Raw genomic sequence first — 25,868 nt, 5'->3', positions numbered from 1 at the left:
GGAGCAAGGGCTCAGGGGGGCACGATGGTGGAGGGAGGGGGCTGAGCCTGGCCCAGCCCCCACTCCAGGACAAGAGGAGCTCTCGGGGGGGGGGGGGCACTCACCGACCCTCTCCTCCAGGCCGGGGGCGGCGGTGGCCTCGGCGGCCCCGGGCTGACCCTCCTCCAGGGGACAGCGCTGGTCATCCATGCGGCTGCTCTGGAACTTGCTCAGCAGGTCAAAGAAGCCGTCCTCGTCAGAGGACGGGGCCCGAGGGATGCTCTGGGGGGCAGGGGCAGTCAGCGCCGGCTCTGGCCCAGCCCCTCAGACCCCTGCGCACCCCTGAGGGAGCCGCGCGGCCTGGGACAAGGTTGGGACCCTCACCCCACCTGCCCCGCGTCCGCCATCCTCCCAGACGCGACGTTGCCACCCACCCCCTACTTGCCGCAACGCGGTTCAGCAGCCGCCACCGCCCCGGCCCCGCCCCTGGACACTATCGCACACCGCGGCAGCCCCCGCAGTGAGCCCCCCTCTGCCCACGCCTCTGGGGCTCTGGCACCCAGCACAGCACTCCCCAGCGGCTGCTGAATGAACAAACGAAGGAGCGAGTGAGCGACGGGGCCCTCGGCAGGCAGGGAGCCTCACGGGCCATTTTGTGCATCACACTGGTCTGTACCAGGGTCCTGGCAGCAGTGACGGCGGACCCAGAGGTGCCAGCGACATCAGGGCAGATCACCAAAGGCAAGGAGCCGGAGCTGGGGGAGGCGAGGCCTGCTGTGTTCCACCCTAGTCCCATCCCTTCTGGGGTTCGGGTCCTGGACCAGAGGACGCAGATGTGCGGGGTGTTCAGGCTAAAGCACCCTCCGCGTACTGGCCAAGGTGACCAGGATCTGCTCTGGATGGCTGGGGGGCAGAGTCTGGACACGCTGGGAGCACAGGGACTCTGGCAGGCACTGTGAGTGTTCAGCCTGGGTGGCAGGAGGGCTGACCCTGGGGCAACCTGCTAGGTCCAGGCAAGCCCCACCGATGGGACCAGGGAGGGGCAGTGAGAAGCAGGAGAGGGCCTTGGACAAGCCCCCTCCCACACTGAGCCTCGGTTTACACATCCATAGGAGAGCAAGCTGGAGGCACCGGTCTCTTGGCCCCCCCCAAGGGCAGGCGCCCCCACTAGCCTCCCCACGTCCGGTCCAGAGCCCCGAGTGCTGACTGACAGATGGGGTGGCTTCCGGAGATCACCTTGGCTGCAGACCGGTGCCTGCCCCACGTCCTCCCGGCCTCCGGTGTCCCCTGCCCGGCCCTGTCCTTCCCCCTCCCAGCTGGCTGGTGGCCTCCTGGGGGCCCCTCAAAGCTGGGCTCATGGAGAGACCACACGGCAGAAATGTCACCTAGCGGGGCCCGGCTCGGTCCTCGAATTCCCGACGACCCCTCGCCAGCCCACTGCAGACACTGAGGGAGGGGAGCTTGCACACCTCCAGCCAGGGGCAGCCCCGGGGACCCCACGAGCAGGCCCAGCCTGGGCTCCCAGGTTCAGAGCCGGGCTCAAGCTGCGGGGCCACAGGGGCAGGGAGGGACAGCGGAGTGGGTGGTTCTGTGCGTGAGACCTGCCAGCAGGTGGCAGCTCGGAGGACAGAGACCCCAGCCGGGCTCTCAGGTCCCCCTCCCCGCCCCCCAACCTCCTGTCCCAGCAACGCAGGCCTAGAGCCAAGGCTGGGGGTGGTTCAAGATCCCCCCGACTCACGACTCTGCTCTGCTGCGCCCCGGCCTAAGACCCCACAGATCCCAGGGCACAAGGCACCGAGGGCTCAGGGGGCACCCCGGCCAGGGGGCTGCACTTGGTCAGGGCCTCCTGGGGGAACTGCAGGCAGGATGGCCAGGACCCAGCATCAAGCTCCGCACTGGTGGGGGCCGCACAGGTGCCTCCCCCGGGGAGGTTGCTTGGGGCCCCAGACTCAGCCAGGTGTGGGGGTAAGCACAGCACCACCCCACCACAGGGGACAGTCGCTGCTCCTGGCCCCCGACCCTGGCATCTGGCCCCAGCTGGGGCCCCCCAGGTGAACTGTGGGCCGGGCGAACAGAGCCAGGCCCCTCCCGGGAAAGAGGTAGCCCTGGGACCCCTCTTCTCTAGACACACGGGCCCCCCAGCACTCCTCCAACCCCCCGTGGACTGACCTCGGGGCTCAGGGGCACCCCTGAAGTAGGGCGTTGTCTGCCCAGAGGCTTCTCGGGGACCCCAGCAGCACAGCAGAGGGCTGGGCCGAGAGGGCCCTGTGCGGCCATCCAGAGACAACCCCACAGCAGAGCCATCCTGGGCCACCTGTGAAGGGCTGGCGCTCCCCTTGTTGGGGGGGGTTTGGGGCTGAGGCCGCAGGTGCACAGGGTGAGGCTCCAGACAGCAAGGAGGCCCCGCCCCCCTCGATTAGCACAGCACCCCGGGTCCTAACAGGACGTGCCCCCACCTCTCCTCTGCCCCTGCCTCTGGCTCCTTCTGTCTCAGGGGGTCTCCGAGCCCCTCCTGCTGGAGTGCCAGCCCGGGTCTTGCAAACCCCCCGCGCCCCCCCAGGCCCAGGGCTGCCCCCCTGCAGCCCCCCCAACCTGCTGGCCGGGGTTCCTGAGGCCCCAGGCCCCGAGGGGCGGGGGAGGTGGCTGGACTGGTGCACCAGCCCAGGAGGAGAGCTCCGCTCTGCCCCCATCCTGCTTCCCACCGGCCCCTGTGCTCCCTTAGCCTCCCCCTGTAGGGGACCCCACACTCACGCTGGGCACGCAGCTCCCTCCAGCAGCAGCGACCGGGCGCTAAGCGCTGTCTACTGTGGGGCGCTCCACCATGCGGTGCCCTGCCAGCCTCGCTGCCCCTGTTGGCTCAGCGCTTAAATAGGACCCGGGGGAGGGCCCTCCCCGCCCCGGCCCCCCCACTGCACTCACTTGCTCCCGCGGCCGCGCACGAACACGCGCACGCACACACGTGCTCTGCAAACACGGAGGGCTCCTGCTGGGGCCTACGGGAGGGGGGTGGTCATGCCAGAGGGGCGAGGAGGACGGAGCCTATCTGGAAAGCGGTCGCCCTGCTGACGGAGGGGCCGGGCTTCCTTCCAAAGCCGAGTCAGCCCGGGAGAAGCCGCCTCGTTCTTCAGCCCTGACTCCCCAGGCTGCTGAGGGAGCCAGAGGGATGCTTTCCCAGGGGCAGGGGCAGGGGCGGGGGCCGGGCGGCCACCACAGCCCCTGCCACTGGCCATGGGATCCCCTCCCTACACCGGGAGGTCTGTGGAGTCTTGGCCTCTGGCCTGCCGGGGGGCCCAGTGGGGGCCGGCCCTGGGGTGTGTGGGGAGGCTGGCTGGGGGCGAGGGCAGAAGGGGGAAAGGTGGAGCCCCCTGGGGCCCTCTCGGTCCCGCTCCTTCTACAGGGAGCTCAGAGCCCCAGGAGGAGGGCCTGCCCCCAGTTGTGTCTGCAGGGCAGGGGGAGGTCTGGGGCCAGGCCTCCTTCTCCAAAGGCGCCCCCATGGCCCAAAGCCCTGCTGCCTTCTCAGAGGGGCTGAGCGGGGGTTCTAGGAGCTGGCCTTGGAACCCCAGCTCCACCGCTCCTCAGGCTAACCTCTTTGCTGCCCCGTGCCTCGATTTCTCCTTTTATGGCTGCTGAGCCCTGGCTGTTGTTTCTGTTTGGTAGACGCAACCCCCTGCCCCCCGCCAGCAACAACAGGGACACGGCTAGGGCCAGGTCACCATGTGGAAAAGGCTGTCCTGTTCCAAAGCCCCCTGTGGCTCCCTGGTAGCTGGGGGTCCTCCCCTGCCAGGCCCTTTCTGGATGGACCCCAGCCTTTGAGTCTAGCCCAGCCCTCGACCACACCCAGTCACACCTCCCAAGACCCCCAAGTCCCCATGCGCTGGTGGCAAGGCCCCTGCACTGCTCGGCTGGGGGTCCCCAAACACACAGTGCGGGCAATAGCCCCACCGTCCGGGGCCTCCGTGGTGGCCCCGTCTCCTCACCTCTCACTCTACGGACACGGGCTGGCAGGTAGTGCTGGGGGTAGATGGGGTTGGCGGAGGCCCCCCAGGCTCGTGGGAAGGATGGGTGCAAAGCAGCCATCGGGGGGCTAAGAATACCAGCGCGGCGCCCACGCCCCTCAAAGGCTGGGAAGGTGCTGATTAAGCCCTCAGAGGCAATTGTTTTTAGATCGAGTCCCAGATATTTGGACCCAGGTGTTCTGCACATGGGGAGGGGGGATGGTCCAGGCTGACCTCTGAACCTGGACTCACTGGGCACGTAGGTTTGCAGCCTGTACCTCCCAGACCCCGACCCGCTTCCAGCAGCCCAGACAGGCCAGCCCAGCCTCCTGGACACAGTGGGACACCTGCCAGGCAGCAGGAGGCCCCCTTCCCCTCTGTCCCCCATCTGTCTGACCACCTGCCCGTCCATCCCTCACCCACCCGTCCCCCCAGGCCCCGTCCGTCCGTCCACCCCTGTGTGCTGCACACCCAGGACAGGGCTGCTGGCCGGCCCCGAGGGCCCGAGCTCCCCGCAAGCCCGCCCTCCAGAGCCCCATCCACAAGGCCTCCTGTCCTCAGTGGCCGAGGCCTTGCGGAGGCCGGACGCGACTGGCAGAACGCCGTCTGTGCTAAGTGTCCTGCACCGCCCATAGGTGCCATGTCCGCCAGGCCCCGAGGCAGCACAGGGCCGTGGCCTCTGACCCCGGGGGTGGCCCAGGTCGGCCGCTCGGGAGGGCACCCGAAGAGAGGTCACCTACCGTGCGAGGCACCTGCACCCGGACGTCCGCGCTGTCCAGCGGGGAGTGGCCGCCCTCACGGGGCCTCTCAGCGGTCTCCAGCCCCTCCTGGTACTTCCTGCTCCTCATGGGGAGAGGGAGCATGTCCCTGCCCGGCCCCCGCCACTCCCCCAGCTGGTGGCTGTCTCCATTCTGCTCCTGGGGAGAGGGAGGAGGCCGGGCATCGGTGGGGGCTGCGGCAATCCCCAACCAGTGCTCCCATCCCAGGACCCTGAGCGGGGGCTGGCGGGTACAGTGGCCCTGTCTCACAGACGCACCCAGGCCCTGAGGTGCCTCAGGGAGGAGGAAGAGAGCCTGAGGCCCGGAGGCTAGGAGGCTGACCCCACACTGAGTGGCCCTGAGCCTTGTCCCGCCACAGACCGCCCCAGGGGCACCCGCAACAAAGCCCAGCACACGCCTGAGGAACCAGAGGCTCGGAGAAGGGAGCTCACTCCCCCAGGGCTACACAGCACCCACCTCCGACAGGTACAGAGTGGGCCCAGAGCCTCCCCCTGCCCAGCTTCTGACTGGTCTGCTCTGCCCGTAACAGCTCTGCTTCCCCCGGGGCAGAGTCTCGGCCGACAGGGAGCAGGAAGGCACGGGGAGCGGCTGGGACACTGGGGACTGTGGCCGGGTGGGGGCTTGGGGGCCTGCAGGTTGCGAGGACCGTGGCTTGTCCCCCGGGGGGGCATGGCTGGCGGGCCCCTGGGGTGAGTGGGAGGAAGTGGGGCTTCATGGGGGCCTCTCTGGGGGCGGATGGCTGCTCCAGGGTCTCGGGCTGCAGAGAGGGCGCTTGCCCCCCACGGCGGGGACAGGGGACAGACGGGAGCCGGGCTGGGAGGCGGCAATTCAGCACCCATCACACCTGCCTCGTCAGCCCGCTGCCCACGCCCCGGCTGCCCACCCTGAGCCCCACTCACCCGTTCCAGGGGGAGCCTCAGCAGGCCCCAGGTCTCTGCACTCAGCCTCTGTGTCCTCTTGGGCCTGGCACCTGGAAGACAGGGGGCCCAGTCAGCCTGGCACTGACCCTCGGCCAAGAGGCGGGCTGGCCCAGGCCAGGGCCCTCCGGAGGGCCTGCACCCTGGGGCCCGCAGATGAACCGCCAACGTCACCGACTCCACGGAAGCAAACGCAATGTCTGCACGACCTCGCACGCCCCACCCGGCAAGCAGCCGAGCGTGGAGATGGGCTGACCCTGTAGGGGCCTGGCAGGGGGTCTGGCTGTGCTGCCCCCGTGCCTGCCCTTAAGGGACTCCGTTCACCCCCCACCCTGCACGCACATGGGCAGCCCAGATCCTCCCAGGAGCTGAGCGCCCCTCTACCTGCAGACACGTGCTGGGCACCAACCGGGTGCCCCAGGGGCCCTTGTCCAAGTGTGGGGCCGCATGAAGCAAGGAGGCACTGTGGGTAGAGCGAGCAAGGCAGATGCCCCAGGAGTCATGTCTGGGCAGCACTGGACCTTGGACCCATTACCCTCCCTCAAGCTCAGTACCCCCGTCAGACTGAGCCTCCAGGCATGTTGCAGGCACCACACAGGGAGCCCGTGGGAAGCATCTTATGGCGCCTGGCATGTTGTGGACACCCACAGCCCACGTCGCGCTGAAGCCTTGCCCTCTGGCTACCCCAGCACTGAGCTCACTGGTGACGCCGTGCCACGGACAGCACGGGGCACGTGCCCCACCAGCGGCAGCGAGGCCAGGCGGGGAGCCCTCAGCTCGGCCCCCGACCCCACCTCGGGCCCCCGGCTCTGAGCCCACACCCACTGCCCAAGACACGGTCCCCAGAGAGGGGCCGTCCGGGAGGTCAGGCATTCAGACCAGCCCGAACCAAATGCCCAGAGAGTCCCAGGAATGGAGGAGATGGTGTGGGCGGCTGGCCTTCAGGCTCTGAGGAAGCTACGCCCTGTTCTCTACCCTCCAGAGGCCGGGTAGAAAAGCAGAGATCTTGGAGAAGGGGCTTCTGTGGCTGCTGTCCAGGGAGGGGACAGCAGGCAGCCGCGTGGGTCCAGGACTTGGGGCTGCCTGCCGCCCCTCCCGCCCCCCCCCCCCAGCAGGGCCCCATCCCCCCAACTTTGGCCACGTGGTCAGCACCGGGTCTGCCTCTGCCCCCTGAGAACGGCCCCTGGCCACCGGGCCTCGCCCAGGTGTGCAGCCGGAGCCTGACCCCGTGTTGTGAGGCCCAAGGAGATGGGGCAGGGTCCCCACTGCCCATCCCTCCCCGGATCAGACAAGCGGCTCTGAAGGAACAATGTGATCATTCCAACACCAAACTGTCTGGGGGCATCACCTGGCCCGGGGAGTGATGGGGGGACGCCGAGCGGTCCTGTGCATGGCCCTGTACTCACCACAGCCAGCGAAAACCCGGCCCCTTTCTCGGCCGCCCCCTGACACCCGGGGGGTCTGACTCGCCTTCCCCACTTTGTCTGCTGGGGCCCGCCTGGCTGGACCGTCAGGCCCAGGCCGTGGCGGAGGCTGAAATGTTCCTCTGAGACACAGCTTGTGTCCGGCTCCAGGGCGGGTCCCCTCATGGCCCTCGGGGCCCGGCTAAATGCACCCTCTGTGCGGGCTGCGCGCGCACTGGGGCATTCAGGCCAGAGCCACGCTGGCGGGCTTCCCGCTCCACCCACCCCAGAGGGGAAGGTCTGGAAACTTCCCTGAGCACCACCCCACTCCCGCCTGAGTCTGACCAGAATCATTTCTGTCCCCACCAGGCTGGCCAGGCCCCATCCCGCCCCTCCTGCGTGCAGCCGGCCCGCTCAGGCGCCCAACTCAGCCTCTAGCTGCTGGGCTGTGTCCCTCCAACTCCTTCCTGCCTTCAGTCTCAACTTCCCAAATCCTGGCAGGTCCTCCTTCAAAACAGATCCAGAATCCGACCCCTCCTCACCTTGCCGGGACCTGAGTGTCACGTCCCTCACCTGCCTCTCTGCTCTCTTTGTCCCTTATACATGCGGGGGGCCCCGGGGATGCCCACAGGGCCTGGGTGAGATCTTCCTCTGCTCACCCTGCAGGGCCCCTGGCATGGGGAGGGGCTTGCACAGGGCAGAGGTTCTCCCGCTCCCTGCTGCTCCTCTTAGCCAGCCTTACCCAGGCCTCAGGGCCTTTGCATGGCTGTCCTCCGTTCAGGCTCACTCCCTTCTCCCCTTTCAGCCTTTGCTCAGAAGTCACTACTATGGGGCAAACGTTTGTGTCCCCCAAATTCCACACTGAAGACCCCACCCCCAACGCGATGACATCAGCGAGCGGGGTCTTGGGGGTGATTAGGGTTAGCTGAGGTCATGAGGGTGGCTCCGGGGATGGGGCTGGTGCCCTTATGAGAAGACACTGGGGACCTCCCTCCAGCCCCACGCCACCCCTGCAAACCGGGAAGAGGGCCGTCACCGGGACGGCCAAGCGGGCACCCTGCTCCCAGACCCGCAGCCTCCAGAGCCGCAGGAAGTGGACATTCATTTTTGTAAGCCGCCTGGTGTGTGTTGTTCCTTGGCCGAGCTGAGGGCGACAGCGGCCTCCACGAGGCCCACGCGGCACGCCCACCCGGCCGCTCAGCTTTTTTCCTCCCCAAGCGCTTGCTCATTCCCAGGCACGCCTTGTTTTTTTGTTTATCGCTGTTTGCCACATGCGGGTCGTTTCTGGCTACCTTTGCTGGTCACGTTCCCCGGTGTGTCCCAAGCCTGGCTTCAACGGGGCTTGGCACACCAGGGGACCTGGGAGCCCTGACCCAGTCAGGCAGCAGTGTCAGGACTCGTCCTGGGGCCTCTGCTGGGATGGGGGCTGCAAGGCTGCTGAGGTCAACCTGTAAATTGGGTCCCCCAGCTGCATAAAGGGCCCTTGTTTTATCAGGAAAGAAAACCCTTTGGGTCCCGGCCTCCAGGACCAGCCGCGGTCCCCGCCCACCGCGGTCCCCGCCCACCGCGGTCCCCGCCCACCGCGGTCCCCGCCCACCGGCCCCAGGCTTCTTCCCTCCCAGAAGCAGCCTGAGGCATCTTCCCTGGGCTCCAGGTCGCGGGCTGGGTCAACACCCTTCCCTGGCGCTCACCTGGTCCCCCCTTCATCCCCCCGCTCCCCCCCCCCTCCCCCCGCCAAACGGCCAGGCTCGACACACGCCAGTGCAGCATCCCCGCCCCGAGGGGCAGTTTCCAGGCCAGTGCCCACGTTCAGTGTGCACTGGACAAATGAGTGGGTGACTAATGCCACCCCCGCAGGAGACTCCTGGGGCGCTCCGTCCACAAGGCCCCGGCCCCGCCGGGCTCACCTGAGTGGGGGGGGGGGCTCCTCCACGGCGGCCCAGACTCAGCAGCCGCATCCCCGGGCCTGGGGCCCCCACACCTGCCTCCGTGGCCCGGAGCAGGCTGCTCTGGAGAAGGGCCTCTGCCCCGCCTCGGCCGGTGGCCCAGAGCTGGCAGCCTGGCAGGGAGGGGGCTTCCGGGGGCCCCGGCTGGGAAGGGTCTGGGCACAGGGCAGAGCAGCAGGGCTGGCGTGGGAAGGACAGAAGCTGCCTTGTTCCCGGCACAGCACAGCCCTCCACCCGTGATGCGCCCCCTTTTCCTCAGCTCGGAGAAGAGGGAAAATTGCCAGAGAACCTGGAGCTGGCCGCAGCCCCGGGGAGCCTTTCCAGAAGCCCTCCGGGCCGGGCCCTGCCCCCACCCACTGCTGGGTGTCGCAGAGGGCGGCCTCACAGGGCCAGGGGCTCCAAACAGAGTTGCCCACCCTCAGAAAACCCCCGCCCAAAGGGAGCCACCGTCTCGTACATCCTGGGGCAGGGTGGGGGGCAGAGGGGGGCCCTCCCCCATCCCATCCCCTGCAGCCACATCACCCCAAAACAAGGGTGGCTGGGGGTCCCAGAAACCTTCGCACCCTCCCTTCCGTCTCAGCCCCTGAGGAGGGGTGGGGACACGTGCTTCCCCTTGCCCAGCACAGGCATCGTTAGAAACCCTGGAGCCTCTCCACCGCGGCCAGGTGCCACTTCCTGGGGCCTCATTCTCTGCAGGCCTGACGGGCTCCAGGTTGGGGCAGGTGGGTACCCCTAGGGAACACAGCCACGAGGGGGTTGGGGCCAGATTCCCCGCAGGCTGGGGTCGGTGCAGGCAGGGAGGGAGGGGGCAGCTAGCGCCCTATGCGGAGCCCCACACCCGCCTGCAGCCACGGGGGAAGCCAGCTCGAGGTGGCCCCCCCAGCCCCCTATTTACCCATTTGCTCTGCAAGGCACATCCCGCCCTGCGTGCCTAGCAATGTTCACCCACATGGGGCTACAGGCAGCCCGGGACCGAGATCAACATAGCTGCCTTGGCTGGTCCCGGGGCTCACCTGAGTAGCGCCCGCCCGCCTGGAGGGAGGCTCTACGTCTCTGGCTGACTCAGCCTCCCCCTCTGGCCCCCAGGCCCAGCTCTGAGCCTCAGGTGGTGGTGGGGGGGGTGGGTCCTCAGCCCTTAAGGGGATGGAGCACGGAGGGAGGGGCAGTGAGTGCCCCCCCCTCCTAGCCAGGGGATCAACCTGGGGAGCTCAGAGTGACTTCAGGCCCTCGCTGGCCCAGAGACCGTGAAGCACCAGCCCGAAGGCCTCCCGTTCAGGACACACCTTCGCCCACACCGTCCCTGCCCCCGAACACCCCTTTCCACCCCGTGCTTCCCAATCTCGGATTCCTAACCTGACCCGGGGAAACAGGGCCCCTCGTCTGTGCCCCGAGCACCCTGGACACCCGGTCACCACCCCCCCCCCCCGCGCCCCCGGGAGCTCCAGAGCAGGGCGGAGAAGTGGTGCGGACAGACACCCCCAGCGACGGGGGCTTGCCACCCTCACCAGGCAGTTCTGTCACAAGGGCTTCTGTGGGCAGAGTCCACCTCCCCATAGACCTGCACCCGGAAGCCCAGCACCGTCCCGAGGCCCAAGCCCTGAGCTCTCCGGGCGGCCCTCCCGCCACACCCCTGCCCACCCAGCCCAGGACTCACCTTGGGCCTCATAGCCGGCCAGGTCGGGCTTCTCCGCGGCCGCAGGGCTGCTCAGCCGGCCCAGCACCAGCTCCAACTGTGCCACGTTCGTGCGGGCCGTGAGCTCCCCGTTTCGGTCCCCGATCTGCAGCCAAGCAGGGCCAGGTTGGGGGGCAGGGGGGCTGGGGGACTCCTACGGACAATCATGAGCCCCGCACCTCCCGGGGAACCAGGCCTCCCTGTGCCCCGGGGGCGCCCCTCACACCCCAGAACGCTGGAGGCGCCGCGTGAGGCCCTCCTTCCCGAGCGCCCTCCCGAGGACAGGTGGTCTGGTCCAGACTCCAGCCTTCTCGGCCCCTTGGAGCCTCACGTGCGCCCCTCAGGCACCCCCAGCTCAGAGCAGAGGCTCAGCAGGGGCCGAGAAGCGCAGAGAAGTGAGGTGGGCCCGGGGCCGGGCCTCGAGTGGAGCTCTGGGGCCACTGGCGTGCCCCCACCCGTGCTCAGGGGGCTGTGGGGCCGGCCCTGCTGGTGGCCCCGGTTGGCAGGGGGTGGGGGACTCTCCTGGCCCGAGCTTCCCTGCTCCTCCCCACCGCCTGGGCTCCGGTGGGTCTCACCCACAACAGACACGGGGCCGTGGTGGGTCTGGGCAGGTGTTGGGCACGTGCTGGAGGGAGGTGGCCGTGCCGCTGGGGCCAAGGAGAAGGATGGGGCGGAGGTAAGAGGGCCAACCAGAAACCAGGGAGCCGGAGGTCACCGGTGATGCCCTGTGGCACCCGGCCGTGGACCACCCTGACCTCAGTAGGAGGGTCCTGCGTGCGGACAGGCTCTCAAAGACCCTGTCTACCGTCCCCAAGGTGTCCAGCTGGAAGGTTCCAGGGGAAGAGCCCCAAGGGCAGCCTGCGGTAGGTCATGCCCACCTTGCCCTGCCCACAGGGAACGCCAATACTTCAGGTGGAAAGCAGGCCACCGCTCCCCTCCCCCCACCCCCTGGCTACACCAGATAAGCTGCCATCAGGCGTCTGCAGGCAGGGGGTGGCGGGCACCCCCCCCCCCCCCCCCCCCCGCCCAGTGCACATTGGCAGCCTGGAAAGGAGGGAGGAGCAGGCTGGGCGAGAGGTGCCCTGCCTGGTCCGAAGGGAGCTGAGCAGCACCGGGGGGGGGGGGGGGGGGGGTCTCCGGCAGGGGGCGGGGGCAGGCCTGGCTTACCTCCTGGGAGATCTCCAGGTGCTTCTTGGCGAAGGTCAGGGCCTGTGCCGGGCTCCCCATGGACACGTAGGCATTCCCCAAGCTCCAGCACGCCCGGCCCTCTCCCACTCTGCCAGGGAGGGAAACCGAGTCCACTTCTGCAGCCCCCAGGCCGTCAGGCCCGTCCTGACGGGAGCGCAGCAGGCCCCGCCTGAAGTGCCCGCCTCGGCCTCCCTCGCCCCCTAGTGGCCGGCGAGGCTCTCACCCCCGCGGCTCCCTCCACCCTTGGGTGCGGGGCAGTCCCTCGGGTCATTAATCTTTCAATTCGGGTGAAAATCACAAAGCGTAACTCTAACGGATTAAGCGCGCCTCGGCGCGTGGCACTGTGCGTGCTCACGACCCACGGCCGTCGCCCGCGATCCGCTTCCGAAACGCCGCCCGCCCCACCGCGCGCGCACCTGTCGGCCAGCTCCTGGGCGATGAGCAGGTGCCGAAGGTGGTATTCGGCCGAGCGCTCGTAGTCCTGCAGCAGAGTGTAGGTGTTGCCCAGGCTGTAGCAGGCCTGTGCCTCCACCGCCTGGTCCTTGAGCTGCCGGGACAGCTGCAGCGTCTTCCTGCGAGAGGGGGAGGCTCAGCCCCAGCAAGGAGGGCTCCGGGAGCCCTCTCTGGGGACGCGGCGCTGCTCACAGCCCCCAGCCGAGGGGTGCACGGAGGGCGGGGAGGGAAGCGGTCCGCCAGCCCCGGGATCCCACCGGGGTGTCTCTGGAGCCCCGTCACTGCTGGACCCGCACTGGCCAGTCACCTCCCCACGCCGAGCCTCCTCCCTGCATGGGGGACGGGGGACGCAGCACACCCCAGCCCGGGATCCGGACGCACGGGACCTGGTGCTGACGACCCGGCCTGTGCCCGGCGGTCACCACTCTGCTCCTCAAGCCAGGAGGCGGCTGGCAGAGCATCCTCCCAGGAGCCCGTGTGATCTCCACCCTCTGGGTCCACACACGGAGGATTATACCCGCACTCCAGAGATATTGTGGGGTGCAAAGACAGCTCTGGCGTTCCCCCAGTAACTGGCACTGGGAGGCCCTCAGCCGCAGTTAGCTGTGTCCCTGGCACAGAGCGGCTTCTGCCCGCACTTACCGAGCGAAGGGCACCATAGTCCTTCCTGTCCCCGGCAGCCCCAGGACCCCGGCTTTGTCAGTCTGTGGCCCAGAACCGCCCCCCCCCCCCCCCGCCCCGTCTGGCCCCTGGAGAGGCTGGGAGGTCAGACCCACCTCCCGACCTTGGGCTGGTGTCCAGGGGCCCCCTCCCCCGAGCTGGGCTGGTGGGGTTGGGCAGGGGTGGGGGCGGGCGGGCAGGCCTGCCTACTTGTAGTACTCGGCGGCCACGTCAAAGCGCCCCAGGAAGATGTGGGCGTTCCCCAGGTTGCTGTACGCCCTCCTCTCGGCCGCCTTGTCTCCAAATTCCTTAGCAATGGCCAGGCGCTGGGGACACAGACCCGAGGCCCCGGGTGGTCACGGAGCAGCCCCGGGACCCGATGTGGATGGCGGGGGTGGCCTCCCCGCCCAGCGTGGCCAGCCCGAAGTCTGCACGTCTGGCGAGAGCGGCCTGGGACCCTGAGCCAAGCCCAGACGAAGCGAGGCAGCTGGCCCCCCCCCCCCACCCCCGCCCCGCAGGGGACTCACCTCCTTGTGGAAGGTCGTGGCCTCCACGAAGCTCCCCAGCAGGTAGTGTGCGTTGCCCAGGTTGCCATACGCCCTGCCCTGGGCCGCCCGGTCGCCCAGCTCCTTCACGAGGGACAGGTTCCTCCTGGGGGTTGCATCTGCCTGAGCCGTGGCCCTCTCGGTGCGAGGGAAGCAGGGGCTCGTGACCCACCCGCCCGGCCAGAGGGGATGAGCAGGCAGCCTCCGCTCAGCTCCTGCTGGGAGCGTGCCCCAGAAAGAGGGCAGCTTGGGGTTCTAGAAGAGTGGCTCTAGGGAGCCACTAGACGAGGGTGCTGTCTGAGCTCCGAGGCTCAGGTCAGGGGCTCCCCGGCCCCAGACTTTGGTTTTCGGGTGCAGCCTCTGTCCTCCTGCACCAGCGTCCTCCCCAGCACAGAGGCTCAGCCCAACACCCCCGCCCTGTTTGCAGCCAAACGTTTTCTAAATGCCACGTGTGGCTTTTGCTCGGCCGTTTCCCTGCCTCTCGGCGCTGCTGTTTGTGACTTAGGTGCGGGAAGCCGAGGAGGCCCGAGGGTGGGTGGGGCTGGGGAAGGAGAGCCGGCCTGGCTGTCACCATGCGGGGGTCTGCAGAGAGGTGATGGGGCCAGATGTGGGTGCTCCGTGCCTGGGGTCCCGCGCCTACCGCAGCGGCTCAGGAAGCGCTACGGCCAGACCCCGGCCCGGCCCGTGGTGCCCCCACCTGCCCCACTCACTCATAGAACTCGGAGGCTCTGCGCAGTGGCTCCCGGACATGGGGCGGCAGGTGCCCGGGGTCCTGTGCGGCATTCCACGAGAGCTGCTTGCCCTTGGCGTGGTACACGTTGCCGATGTTGTACAATGCCCTCGCCTCCCCGACCTGAAGGTGGCACCGAGGTTGGCCCTCCGCAGACATGGCCCCCGAGGAACCCCCTGGCCCCGGACCACTGTGCCTGCAGTCCCCCAAAGGCAAGGACTTGGAGGGGGGGCCGTCATCAGGTGCAGATGTGGGAGTAGGGCCGGGACCCCAAGAAGGGGTGAGGCGTGTTTGCACGTGGTCGCCACCCTCTGGGCACGGGGCAAGCGAACACTGCCTCCTGGTGGACAGGCCTGGCACCTGCCCCCTTGTCATCTACGCCATCAGGGCGACCAGATCCTTCTCGGAAGCCCGGGGGGGGGGGGGGGGGGGGGGGGGGAAGGAAGGCACGCTTGGCCCACACGCCTTGAGCTATGACCTGGGGCCGGCCGTCTTGTTCCCCTGCCCGGGGTCATGGGGGGGGGGGGGGGGGGTCACAGAGTAGGTCAAGGGTCCGGCACCGGGCGGGGCCCACGGCTGTTCTACCCCAGCTGCCGCGCCACCCTGCGTCCCTCTGGAACCGGAAGGAGGGACGAGGGGTGCTGGCGGGTCTGGGGGAGCTCACATGGAAGACGGGGGGCCGGGCCTCAGCCCTGCAGGTGGGGGCTCGGCAGGCAGCCTGGCAGCAGCCGACCTACCTTGTCCCCCTGCTCCCGGGCGACGTCCAGGTGCCGCTGGCAGCACACAATGGCCTCGTCAAAGCGGCCGAGCACCTTGAGTGTGTTGCCCAGGTTCCCGCTGGCCTTGGCTTCCCCCATGCGGTCACCGATGGTCCTGGAGGGCAGGAGGCAGCGAGGAGCCGGACTGAGGGCCGGCCGGGACCCCGAGCCCGGCAAGGAGCCCGGGCAGGGGCGGGCGAGGCCTGGCAGGACCAACCCGGGGGCAACTGGGGGCGATGCCGGGCGGGGGTCTCGCCGACAGCAGGCGGGGTCCCCTCGGGCAGCCCCGGGCAGGCAGCCCGGCCGGGGATCGCTTCTCTGCTGGGCCCAGCCTGTGGCCGTCGGGGCTCGGGCTCAGAGAGGTGCCCCAATGGAGAGACCAGGAGAGTCGGGGGGGCCTGACAGCGGGAGTAACTTTCGACACACCCGCCGGGTGCTGAGGACACCGCGTGCGGCTCGCTGGCCAGGGAGGGGCCCGTGGGCAGGGCTGGGGGGGGCCCTGAGAAGCTCCGCTTCCCCCCGGGGATTGGGGGGGGGGGGTCCGGCTGCCGACGGGTGGGGAACAAGCAAGGAAGGGTGTTCAGGGACGAGAGCAGCTCGGGGAAGGTCTGGAGGCCAGAGGGGAGTGGAGACGCTCAGAGACACAAGTGGTCGTGCGGCCCCGCCCCCCCCCCCCCCCCCCCCCAGTCCCAGGGACAGGCACCCGCGTGAGGACACATTCAGGACACCAAGGGACACCCGTGTGCACACACACGCGCCTCCCCTGAAACACAGCCCCTGGGGGCACTTGCCAGGCGCCGCCCCGCCCCCTCCCCCCCTCCCAGGTCAGGGGCGCCCTCGGGTTCCCTGGACCCCGAGCTCCCGGCACTGCCCGCGCTGTGACGGCCCCCCCGCGAGGCGGGCCGCGTGCTCACCGGGCCAGCAGCAGGTCGTGCCCGTGGTACTCCAGCGCCCGGGAGTACTCCTTTAGGTAGAAGTAGGCATTGCCCAGCTGGCTATAGATGGCGCTGAGAGTCTTCAGGTCCTCGGTGCCCACCTGCACCGCTGCCTCAAAGAAGGCCGCGCCCGCCTTGAAGTCCCCGGCCTTGCAGAGACGCTCGCCCTCCAGGGCCAGCTCCAGGCACGAGGTCTCCATCCTGGGCAGAGAGAAGGAGTCACAGCCTGCCCCTCGCGCCGTCACGCAGGGGCCCCGTGCTCCCCCGTCATCACCGGGACCACGGGGCCCTCGGGTGAGGCCACGCCGGTGCGCGCAGACGTCGACGCCTCTGGGGAAATGCCCAGAAGCACGTGCAGGGTCCAACAGCGTGCCCATCGCCAGGCGGGCACCTGCGCGGCTCACCCGTGCCCGAACCTCACCGCACGCCCCTCGCGACCAGGGCTCAGGGGCCCCCGGGTGAACGCATGAGTCCGTGACGACGGCCAGACCCTCAGCCCACGACGGCCAAGCTCCAAACACGGCCTCCCCTCAAGGCTCAGCCGCCCGGGGCGAGGGACCTCCCTCCGCCCCCGCTCCGGGACCTGGTGCCGCGTCAGTCCTCCAGAGCAGCTACAGTGGCCCGCGACAGCCCTCGGTCCCCACCAAGGACAACCAAGGCTCAGAGAGGTTCGGGACACCAGTCAAGGCCACATGGGCAGGACCTGACCCTAGCCCCTCCCCCGTCCCACACCCTCTGCCGTCACCTCTCGGGGGTCACGGCTCCGTCTGAGCTGTGGGTCAGCCAGCCCCCAGAGCCGAGAAGCGTTCAGCTGCTGGCCACAGCTGCCCCGACGGGACAGCCGCTCCCCCACGCCCAGGGCGCTACTGTGGGAGGGCATGACAGGACCGTGCCCCAGGGTAGACCCAACCCCTGGGACACTGCTCCAGACTCCTGCCCATGAACCCAGCCCAGGTCCATGGGCCCAGGGCCCCACACCACCACCAACGCCTTGACCGGAGGCCGGGCCAGCCCTTCATGCCTCCACCTTTGGGCAGGGGCTGCAGAGAAGCTGTCCCTTACCCTTGGGCTCTGCCAGCCCATGGGCTGGGGCCGGGGCTCCCCAGCTGCTACCCCGGGCTCTGTTCACTGGGGCCCCATGGCCCTTGGGCCTTGGGCGAGCTGCCCTCAGGACATGGCTGTCAGGGGAGCCTCGGGTCTGGGGGTCACTCGATCAGGCCGGCCCTGGTTCCGGCCCTCCCTGCTAGGGGGCCCGGGGTAGGACACTTCATCACTCAGAACCTCGGCCTCCTCCTCTGGCCTGTCGTGGCTGGTCCCGTGAGTTCCACGCTCAAGGCCTGACCCGCTGCCTACCCTAGGGCAGGAGAGCGGTCAGCGGAGGACACGGCACACAGATACCATGGGGGCGGGGGAGCGGGCCCCAAGCTGGAGGGGGTCCCCGGCAGGTGGTGGGAGGAGCCCAGTGACCATACACGCACATACACGCAGCCCTGGAAAAGTGGGAGACGTGTTCTGCGTGGCCGAGGGCCAACCCAGATCACCGGAGTCCGTGGAAAGCCCACGGGTAAGTGAAAGCGCCCACGGCAAAATAGCGCGCGCACCCCCGGGCACTCGCCCCCTCTCTGCGTTGTTAGAGTCCGCGGTGATCAGCCGTTCCTGGGGGACAACACGCAGGGCCCCTCGACAAATCCACGAGTTTTGTCCACGGCACTGCTTCTCAGCCGCTCTAACCAAACATGCCTTTGGTGCAAAGCCCCGCCTTGCCCAGCCTCGACCCCCCCACGTCGGGGCCACGCCTCCGGGGGAGAGTGGGCTCCGGGACCCCAAAAGCGCCCTGCCGCCCCCAGATTCAGGCAGAGCCTGTGTGGCCTGTCAGAGAGCGGGGTGCCGGAAGCTCGGGCCTCCTACCCACGACGCCCCGGGAAGGGCTGTCTGGAGCCTACCAGCCGCCCCCTCCCACGGCCAGGGCCGCACACCGCGCGCTGTCTGATGCCGGGAACTGACCTCTCCGCCTGGGTGACTTGGGAGGACCCGGGGCTTGGGTGTGAGACGTTGGTCTCAGAGCCCAACACGCCCTGCTGGCTCTGACAGATAGGACGCGGGGAGTGGCCTCCCCACCCTGCTGTCCCTGCCTAGCTAGAGACAGGCATCGCCACCGCCGCGAAGGAGGTTTCTGGTGTGCGAAGGGCCTGGAGGTGGGGGGTGCACTGATGAGGTGTCCAGCGTGGCCATCCCGAATCACAGATTGGGCGGGGGGGGGGGGGGTCTGACCCGGGCCCCGGTAACGTGAGGAGGCCCCCTGGAGAGACACCGGCCGGCGTCCAGGGCTGGAAGCCCCCGCCCCCTCCACTGACCCCAAGAACCTCCCACCGCACCTTGACCCCCGGGCCACCCCCCTGGCCCCCCGCACCTCTTCCTCTGCAGGTGACGACGCATCTTCTCCACATACAGCCATAGCTCCAGGCCCACGGGCAGCAGCAGGGGGCGGGGGCGGGGGGCACCGTATACCACTTTGCACACGGCCTTCTCTGCCAAGCTCAGGGCCACGGGCTGGCCCTCCGCGGGGGCGGCCGGCATCGCGGGGCGCCAGGCCTCCCGCCTGGCCTGCCAACTCCCACCCCGCCTTGGCCGTTGGTCCTGGGGACACGCCGGCCTCGTGGTTCCCCTGTCTCTCCCCACCCCAGAGTGGTGGGCTAAAGGCTCTGGCGTCCCAGGCTCCAGGAGACCCCAGGTCCTTGGGCAGGTCGTCCGGGGCCTCCCGGGGGCTGAGACGGATCAAGGGATCAGGGCGGCTCAGAGCCAGGGATTAGCATCGTCAGCAAGGAGGGCAGGGCCTGGGGTGGGCAGGCGGGCGGGGGTGAGACTCTCGCCGCCTGACCACTCACCCAGCTCGGCAACGGGCTTTGGGGTGGCAGAGGGCTCCAAGGCCGTGCAGCTCTAGCCCCCGGGAAGAGGACGGGGCACAGCTCCAGGGTCAGAGGGAACTGGAGAGCCAGGATGGGCCCTGCTCCCCAAAGCCACCCGGAGTCGAGGAGACGGAGGAACCCGAGAACCCGAGAACCCGAGGAGGGTGGGGGGGCCCACCCGGTGTAGGGTCTCAAGGCCAGCCTCAGCCTGTGGGCCCTGCAGGCCCTGCCCACTCTGGCAGGTGGGGTCTTGGAAGGGGCTGGGCAGGTGAATATGGAGGTGGGATATCCCAGCTACCTGCCCGCACACATGAGCGTCCAGACCGGGCACCCTCCTCCCTGCCCTGAAGCTTCTGCCAATGCCACCCGTCCACACCTGAGGACAGCTCAGCCGAGGGGCACAGGGCAGGGCCCGGATCACCTCCTCCTTACCCAGCTCCTATTAACAAACTGGACCCCCAAGCCCCACACCCTCAGAACCACCCCAGGGCCCTATTCCACCGGAATGCAGGCCACCCTGTCTTGTCTCCCCTGAGGCCTGCCCAGCCTGGCCAGGTGCACCTCCCTGCTCATCGAAGAAGACTCCAGAGCCTTTGTCCCCCAACACCACCTGCCAAGCCAAGGGCCACTGAGAGCCCCACTCTCAGGGGCTCTGGGCGGGGCCGGCTGGAGTCCTCAGGGCCCCGGGGCCGTGGTCTCAGCTCCCCACCAGCCTCACCGCCCCGACCCTGGGAAGGGCAGCGCTCCCACCTGGGAACAGATGCCTCATGGTCAACCTGTAATCTTCCAGCCCCCAAGGAGGTCAGACCCACACCTCTGGGACCAGGCTGTGGGGGTCCTGCCCACCCAGATGGGGCCACAGCCCCCTGCACAGACCCACTCGGATGCGGTGGCTGCCCTTCCTTGCAGGGCCGACCAGGCCAACTCTCCCAGTGGCCAGACCCCAGTGGCCGGGAGGCGGGATACTGTCTGCCAAGCTCCCGCCGCCTGCCCACAGGCTTACCGGTTAATAAAATGGTATTGACTCCCCAGGGGCCAGTCTTACTGTTCCAGCCACCGCATCATGACCACACCCCTCAGCCTCGCCTGGGCATCCGAGACAGCATCCCAGGAGGAGCCATCAGCCCAGCCACACCCGGATCAAACTGCCCTGCTCTCCATCAGGGCTCCCGTCCCCGCCTACGTGCCCCACAGACTCCGTGGGGTCCTCCGGTGCTGACCACCACGGCCGGTCTGTAAGCCAGGCCCCCGGCTCCCGCTACACATGACTAACCGGGGGCTGTGTCCCCTTAGCCCCACTCGCTGCTAAACATAGTCACCGTCCTTCTTCCCTAGAGATGTCACCCACAGGCTGGGCCACTGGGCAGATGCCCCAGGGCCCCTGCCCACCCCCTCCCGTTGCCCCCAAAGCAAAGCCACACTGACTCCCTTTGACGTGGGGATTTTGGGACAGCGCGGGGCAGGCAGCGCGGCGGGAACAGGAATTGCGGGTGGAGGGGCACCTAGCTCGGGAAAGCACCTGAGGTTGTGTTCCGAGGAAACCATGGGGCCAGGCCATTATTCCCCAGAGGCCCTGCCAGGGCCAGTGCCCGGGGGCACCCGTGGAAGGAGCCCATGGGGACGGGTGGGCAGCAGGGCGGAGCAGCCTGGGTGCCTGACCCACTCCTGAGGATGCCCCCGTCCGGGTGCCTCATGCCTGGGGCACACCTCTAGCAGGTCACCCCACAGTGGGGGTGCTCACCGCCTGCTCTCCCCCTCCCAGTTCCTGGGACCCTCAGCTGCTGGCCTGAAAGGGACGGGGAGAGGGCCACCCATAGCTTCCCCATTTTCAGGGGCCTCCCAGCCACCAGCCCTCCCCCCATACCTCCCCGAGGCCCTCTCCCCCCAAACCCCTCTCCAGGCACGAGGGCCCAGGTGCGGTAGACCAGGGTTGAGCGTTATCTGCCCCAACCGCCTCTGCCTCCCTGACCAGCTCCCCTCCCGGGGCCCCGCGTGGGGACGTGCTGGGCCCGCAGGCACACTCACGCTCAGGCCCTCTCAGTGTGCGTCCCAAGCCCACGTTCCCCCAGACCCCCACTTTATAAGAACTGAACTCTGGTGGGGCCCGGGTGGCTCAGTCGGTTGAGCGTCCAACTTCGGCTCAGGTCATGATCTAGCGGTCCGTGGGTTCGAGCCCGTCGGGCTCTGTGTTGACAGCCTGGAGCCTGGAGCTGCTTCGGATTCTGTGTCTCCCTCTCTCTGCCCCTCCCCTGCTCATGCTCTGTCTGTCCGTCTCTCTGTCTCCCTCTCTCAAGAGTGAACAAACATGTAAAGAAAAGAAAAACACTGAACTCTTGTCACCGGGAGGAAACTGGCATGGGAAGGGAAGCCACTGGGGGTGGGCTGGGCCTGGCCTGGAGGTCCCCCCAATCACCGTCTGCCGAGTGCCCAAAGCTGTCACGGGGCACCCACGCGCTGGGTGCCACAGGGGGGCTTCCCCGGCCCGAATCAAGGAGGTAGACAACCTTCTGCCTGCCCCAAGGTGCCGCCGTCAGTCTGTCCCCTCCAGCTAGCAGCCCCCACCTGTCAGAGGCCCCCCCACACAGCTCCCCAACTCCCACCCTTCCTGGCAGCCTCTGAAAGCCCGCTCCGAGCACGAACAGCCCTGCCCACACCTGGCCGCGGCTGCACAGACTCCCCAAGGGCCTCCTCGCGGGCGCTGTGGGAGCGCCGGTGGCTGTGCACCCCAAATCTGTGCTGGGCTTGCCCGCTGGAGGTCAACGCAGGTCTCGGCTTGCCAGGATGCCAGGCTGGGCTCGGGGCCTCCCCCAGCATCCCCTCTGAGCTCGGTCCCTGCCGCGCTCCCCTGGGCCAGGGTCCTGTCCGGCATGTCCCCACCGGGCCCCAGCACCAGCCCGCACCCCAGACTCCCAACGAGGCTGCAGACGCGGACGTGCCCCATGAGGACCCCACGCTCGGCGGTGCAGGGGCTCCAGGGCTAAAGCTCCCCGCTCCACACACGCGTGCACTCACACACGCAGACACACACATACGCACGTTGGGAGCTACCGAACCAACTCGGGCCGTCCCCACAGGGGTGCTACGGGGGGGATCCCCCGGGTCAGGCCTCCAGCGGCAGCTGCCAGCAAACCCACCCGCGCACCCCTCCCCCCTGCGCGGGGCCCAGGAGCGGGGTCGGGGGCCCAGCACTCAATCCTGGGACCACACAATGGGGGCTGTGTCTCTGACCAGTGGCACAGAGACCGAGGTGGGAGGAGCCGCAAGGCCCCCTACCCACCACCGGGGCCTTGTTCTACACGTGGGGGTGGCACCCAACAGGGGCTTGCTGCTGATTCGCTGCCCGGCCGGGGCTGGACGATCCTCTCGGGCAAGGCTAGGCCCCTTGAAGGCCCAGCAGCTGGGGACGCTGCCACATCCCGGGGATGACGCTGTCCGGCCAAGTCGGGGACCTGTCGGGCCCCCTGGAGGCAGCCGGGCCTGCCTCTGGGGGTCGCGGTCAATGAGCGGCCCCTGCCCGGCACCCGTGCCGGCTGCTCTCCTGGCCACCTGCACTCACTAGCAGAGTCCATTCCCCTCGAAGGACCCTGTGCCCACCCGGGCCGGGCACATGGCATCACGTGTGGATCACCCTCGACAGGCCCGGAGTCACCCAGCAGGCATGCAAGGCAGGTGGGCAGGGCCACCCTGTCATCCCTGACGAGAGCGTGAAGCACCGAGCACAGGGCGCTGGCATCATCCGCGAATCTGCCCAGAGGAAGGTGCCTTTTCAGGCAGGCACACGCCCACCCGGCTGGCTGGCTCCGCAGCCCGGGTTCGGGCCTGCCATCCATGAACGCAGGCTCGTGCCGGGTCCTCGGGGAACAGGGCCCCACCCAAGACAAAGCCCGGTCCCTCCAGCCACGCTGCCTCCCAGCCAGACCCGGGCAGAGGGGAGGTGGTGCCAGGCTTGCGAGGCAAGCTCCACACACCTGCTGTGCCAGGCGGCCCAGCTGTCGGGAGAGCACAGCTGGTGAAGCGGGGAGCTCTCCCGGCCGCCAGGCCCGGGGCCGTGGGGGCGGGGGTCCAGCAAGCAGCAGCCCAGCTCAGCCCAACACCCTGACCACCCGCTAATGCTGGACTCAGAGGGGCGCAGCCTGGGCTCCCCCCTACCCCCCCACGCCCTCCCTTACCCTGTGGTGCCCCCTTCTCCCTCCCCACGCGCACTCGCCAGGGGGTGGGGGGGCGCCCCCTACCTCTGCATCCCCTCCCCCACCCCGGGTGCCCCCCCCAACCCCTTACCCCCTCCTTCCTCGCACCCCCCCCACCCCGAGCGCCCCCCATCCCAGCACCCCTTCCTTCTCCCCCGCCCCGCGCCTCCACGACCGCCAGCCCGCAGGGAGGGCGCGTCCCCGCCACGTCGCGCGCCCGCCGCAGCCTTTGTTCCGGGCCTCCCGCCTCCGGCCGCCCGTCCCCGCCCGTCCCGCCGGTCCCCGCACGTCAGGACCCCGCCGGCCCAGCCTACCTGGAGTAGAGGCGCCGGGCCGGGCCGGGCAGCTCGTCGGCGGAGGGCGGGGCCGGGCCGGCCATGGGGCCGGGGTCGCCGAGGGCCGGGGCCGCACACCCCGCGCTCGCGCCGCCCTGCGCCTGTCCCCTGCGCGCGGCCCGCCGCCCTCCGTCCACCGTCAGTCCGTCCGTCGGTCAGTCCGCCCGCCCGCGGGAGGCGCCGAGGAAGTGATGCGCGCGGGGCGCCGCCCCTCCCGCCGTGGCCGTGATGTCACCGCCGCCCGCGCGCGGGGAGGGGGGCGCCGACGACGGAGCCGCGGGTCCCTCCCCCCTGCGCAAGGGGCCGGGGAGGGGGCGGGGCCTCCGAGCGCTCGTCCCCAGCACCGCCCCCCCCCCCACCCCCGACCGGGGGGCACGCGGGGCAAGGGCCTGGCGCTGGCCGGGCTGCTGGGCCCCGGGGTTCTCGCCGGACCTGCGAGGCGCCTGGGTGGCAGTGGTCCTGCTGGCCCCCCCCATCCCCGCGACAGGGGCTGTTTGAGGCCTCCCTCCCTTTGTCTGGCAAATGGCCAGCCCCCCTTGGTGGTCCCCTGCCGTCCCCACCCCCTTCTCTGAACTGGCAGTGGGGTGCCCGCCATGGGGGATGACTCCCTACTTTAGAGACACCTGGCGAGCCAGCAGAGGACTGACCTGTGCCCCAGGGGAATTCCCTGGTCTGGGAGGAGTGAACAGCCAGGAGAGCCGCACTTACCAGGACCTGGGTGGCCTGGCGCCCGGGGAGCCCCTGAGCCTGCTTTGCTCAGCCCTGAAACCCTGGGTCACCACGTCACCCTCCCAACCTTGTGAAATCTAAGGACTCTGAAAACGGAAGCTCACTGTGCCCACACTCCCCCCCCAGCCCATCGTGGCCCCGACCACCTCCTCCCCTGTGAGTTCCTAGGAGCCCTGGTAGATGAGACCTGTGGTGTGGCCTCTTCACCACCCACCCTGGGCTCTGTGCCTCCTTGGGCCTTCTCCCAGGGCCGAGGTGCCTGTCCGGCTCGTCAGCACCGGGCCCACAGCAGGCCCTCAGGGCCCCCCCCCTCCCCCCCGTGGATCTCACCTGCCTCTGTCCTGCTGGCCTCAATCCCAGCCCTGCTGGTGCCTCCAGAAGACTCCAAACCTGGGAAAAGTCACTGTGCCCCACGGGACAGGGACAAGTCTGGGAGCAGGAAGTGGGCTACTGTCCTCAGGAGCCCGGCCGCCCCTCCTGGGAGAACTGCCCTAACTAAGGTCAGGGAAATGCCAGGGCCTTCTCGCTGGACCCTCTGCACAACTGCAGCCCACAGGGCCGCTGGCTTCAGGCAAAGGCACATGGCAACAAAAATAAACACAAGATAAAACAGAGCCTGTTGGCCCAGGGCTAGTTTGTTTTTCCTGCGGAAGAGAGGCAGCGGGAATGAGAACCATCTGTGCCCAGAGCGCTGGCGGCCTGGCAGCTCATCCTACTTGCCCTCCCCCGTGACCACAGGAGCTGGGCAAGGCCTTGCTGCCTGCTTCGTGGGTGCTGCTGGCTGGGCCGGGCGGGGGGCGGGGCTACCACGCTCCTCCAGGCCCGCCTCCTCGGGGTGCCCCCTGAGCTGGCATCGTTGTAAGGGCAGGGGCCGCCTTGGGCCCCACCTCTGCCAGGCCTGAGCTCAACTTCCCCGTGAGGCCACTGCCGCTAGCCCCTATGGTCCCCGGGGCTGCGGCTAGGGGCCCGGTGCCGAGAAAGCCCTCACAGGGATATTGGCGTGAATGGCGGAACAGGGGAGCGATGTAGCGTCACCACAGGGAAAGCATCTCGTTTTCCTTCCTTGAAGCAGGGGGACCAGGGAGCCAGGGTCCCTGGGCTAGAAGAGTCTCAGCTTTATATCGGAACTTCGCCGGGGGAGCCGGAGCCCTCTGGGGTGCTGTGCAGTGAGCCGGCCAGGCCCCTGCCTCCGGGTCACCCGCCATAAGGTGCTCTCCCGCTCTGAGCCTCGGTTCGGCCACCCGTGAATAGGGGTCACTGGTCCGTCCTGCAGGGGGCGCGAAGGGTCATGGGGTCCTGACGGTGCTGGTCACCATTCCCGGCGCACAGCGGGAGCTTGTGGAACGCCAGCGTTGGGACCATGCTGCCTGTCCAATCGTGCCCTGATGACGGTCCTGGGTCCTGGCTGGCACCAGGCGACAGGCCCAACGCGCATTGCCCACGTGGCCCCCCACCTGTGGGGAATGAGTGCATCACTGGTCCTGGCAGGGGGCTCCTGGGCCACGGGTCTGGGCAGGAGGAGCTCCTGGAGGGCCCCACCCGTCCCTCACCACCGGCCACACACCTGCCTTGCTCTTGCCCGAGTCCCCTCTGCGCACCGTCCCCAGCTCTGCCTCCCTCTTCCCGGCCTCCCCGGGGGCAGCCCCTCGTTACCTTCTGCCTTGTAACCACCTCCCCACTCGGTGAGGCCTGGTGCACCAGCGGGACAGAGTGCTCCCATGGGGGGCCATAGGCACCCCTGCCCCATCCAT

At 69.0% G+C, this 25,868-nt stretch overlaps 1 protein-coding gene across 5 annotated transcripts in view; it reads right to left on the bottom strand.

Moving 5' to 3' along the window:
• The window catches only part of GPSM1 (G protein signaling modulator 1), a 28,074-nt gene extending 3,340 nt beyond the window's left edge, over positions 1-24,734 (bottom strand). The window contains exons 1-12 of one of the 5 annotated variants that reach the window (XM_058693538.1): positions 24,448-24,734; positions 15,940-16,161; positions 15,005-15,140; positions 14,248-14,390; positions 13,520-13,643; positions 13,203-13,318; positions 12,296-12,451; positions 11,859-11,967; positions 10,674-10,797; positions 5,653-5,723; positions 4,715-4,891; positions 105-261 (exon numbers count right to left, since the gene is read on the bottom strand). In XM_058693538.1, the coding sequence (XP_058549521.1) occupies positions 105-261; positions 4,715-4,891; positions 5,653-5,723; positions 10,674-10,797; positions 11,859-11,967; positions 12,296-12,451; positions 13,203-13,318; positions 13,520-13,643; positions 14,248-14,390; positions 15,005-15,140; positions 15,940-16,160 (1,534 nt within the window). In that variant the 5' untranslated portion in view covers position 16,161; positions 24,448-24,734. Of the gene's footprint in view, positions 1-104; positions 262-4,714; positions 4,892-5,652; positions 5,724-10,673; positions 10,798-11,858; positions 11,968-12,295; positions 12,452-13,202; positions 13,319-13,519; positions 13,644-14,247; positions 14,391-15,004; positions 15,141-15,939; positions 16,162-18,370; positions 18,928-23,367; positions 23,597-24,447 lie in introns of those variants that run through there. The other 4 variants (XM_058693536.1, XM_058693537.1, XM_058693534.1 and 1 more) reach the window with 4 other exon arrangements.
• Positions 24,735-25,868: the final 1,134 nt, after the last annotated feature.

This window comes from Neofelis nebulosa, chromosome 12, assembly GCF_028018385.1.
Source record: "Neofelis nebulosa isolate mNeoNeb1 chromosome 12, mNeoNeb1.pri, whole genome shotgun sequence".
NCBI lineage: Eukaryota > Metazoa > Chordata > Mammalia > Carnivora > Felidae > Neofelis > Neofelis nebulosa.
Note: the sequence above shows the minus strand (reverse complement) of the source record. Positions and strands in the feature narration are given on the sequence as shown.